We start from the raw sequence: 1,329 nt of genomic DNA, 5'->3' as shown, positions 1-1,329 counted from the left end.
ACACACAGACAGACAGACACATACACGCACAGGCACACAGGCAGGCAGCTACTACCACCAGGATTTCCTCAGCCAGCTTCTTCCCTGACTACTCTCCTAAGCGTTCAGCCCCCTCATCAAATCTATCCTGATTTCTGTTTCCTAATGAGCCATCTTTATGCAATCTGCTGCATCTTCACTTCAGATTTGGGATGTGCCGAGTTCTGGATTGCTGGTTTGTGAGTCAACAAAGTGTGTTCTGCTGGGATCTCTGGGACTTACATCCACCTGGATTTGTAGCTGGTCACTGCAGTTTTCCTTTCTAGAGATCTTTAATGGGTTGGTGCTGAGATGTCTTAAATCCTTGAGAGTGTCTGTAGCAGAGACCATGTTACAAGAGGAGGAGGGCTCGGCCCAGAACTCGGTATTTCATTAAGCAGCAGAGTTGACAGTCAGAGAAGTGCCTAGCCTCACTCACTCTCCTCTCTCCAGTCTCCACCAGATATATCCTTCCGGGCTTCCCTAGCTGCACAGCACTTCCTGATGGAGGAAGAGAGGCGGGCCAAGGAGCTTGAGAAGCTGCTCAACACACACATCGATGAGCTGCAGAGACACACCGAGTTCACGCTTAACAAATACACCAAACTCAAGCAGAGTAGACACATATGAGCTTTGCACCTTTTCTGTTTGCTTCTTCTCCATGAGAAAAAGAAAAGCTTCCGAGAAACACTTGCAAAGCTGACTCATAAAACCGAGAAATCTGGTTTAGTCTCCACAAGTAAATCGCTTCTGTAAGGCAGCTAGAAAATAGCATTGTTCCATAAAGCTGATTCTGTTTCTGCAGTTCACATACTAATTGTTCTGTTAGGATAGCATAAACATGCACAGCCCCAAAGGGTTTCTTTCCTGTCTAAGGAATGGCTTGGGATTATAACTGAATTATTTCTGACTTTAATCATGTATGCTAAGGTCCCATTTCCTGCATAACAGGCAGCAAGAAAGGGAAGTGCTCAACTCCAAATGTGAGGAAACTGAGTGCAGCCAGTCTGTACTGGGCACAAAACCCAAGGACTTCTAAAGTGAGAGGACTATGTAGATACCTAAGATTGTTTCAGAAGCAAGCAGAATGTCTTTGCTGCTTTTACATTCACTTTTGTGATATTCTGCCTTAACACCAAGGACTTTGAATGTGCAGCGTGCACAGTAAACGTCACTGTGCCAGAGTCATGCTGCCACTGAAACACACAGCTGCACAGCTTCATGCTGCCTCCATCTCCTTTCACCACTGTTTGGAATACAATAAAGGAATGTAAAACTCAATTGCTTTGCGAGTGTCCAGTTTCTACAGAA

General features: G+C 45.3%; 1 protein-coding gene across 2 annotated transcripts in view; it reads left to right on the top strand.

The window, feature by feature from the left end:
* Deup1 (deuterosome assembly protein 1) overlaps positions 1-921 on the top strand; it is a 61,109-nt gene extending 60,188 nt beyond the window's left edge. For both annotated transcript variants that reach the window (XM_021207952.2, XM_021207954.2), the window contains one exon: positions 472-921. In XM_021207952.2, coding sequence (XP_021063611.1) covers positions 472-648 — 177 coding nt within the window. In that variant the 3' untranslated portion in view covers positions 649-921. The remainder of the gene's footprint in view (positions 1-471) is intronic.
* The last annotated feature ends 408 nt before the right edge of the window (positions 922-1,329 follow it).

The sequence above is a fragment of the Mus pahari genome, chromosome 10 (assembly GCF_900095145.1).
Source record: "Mus pahari chromosome 10, PAHARI_EIJ_v1.1, whole genome shotgun sequence".
NCBI lineage: Eukaryota > Metazoa > Chordata > Mammalia > Rodentia > Muridae > Mus > Mus pahari.
The sequence above is the reverse complement of the archived record's forward strand: the minus strand, read 5'-3'. Positions and strand labels throughout refer to the sequence as shown.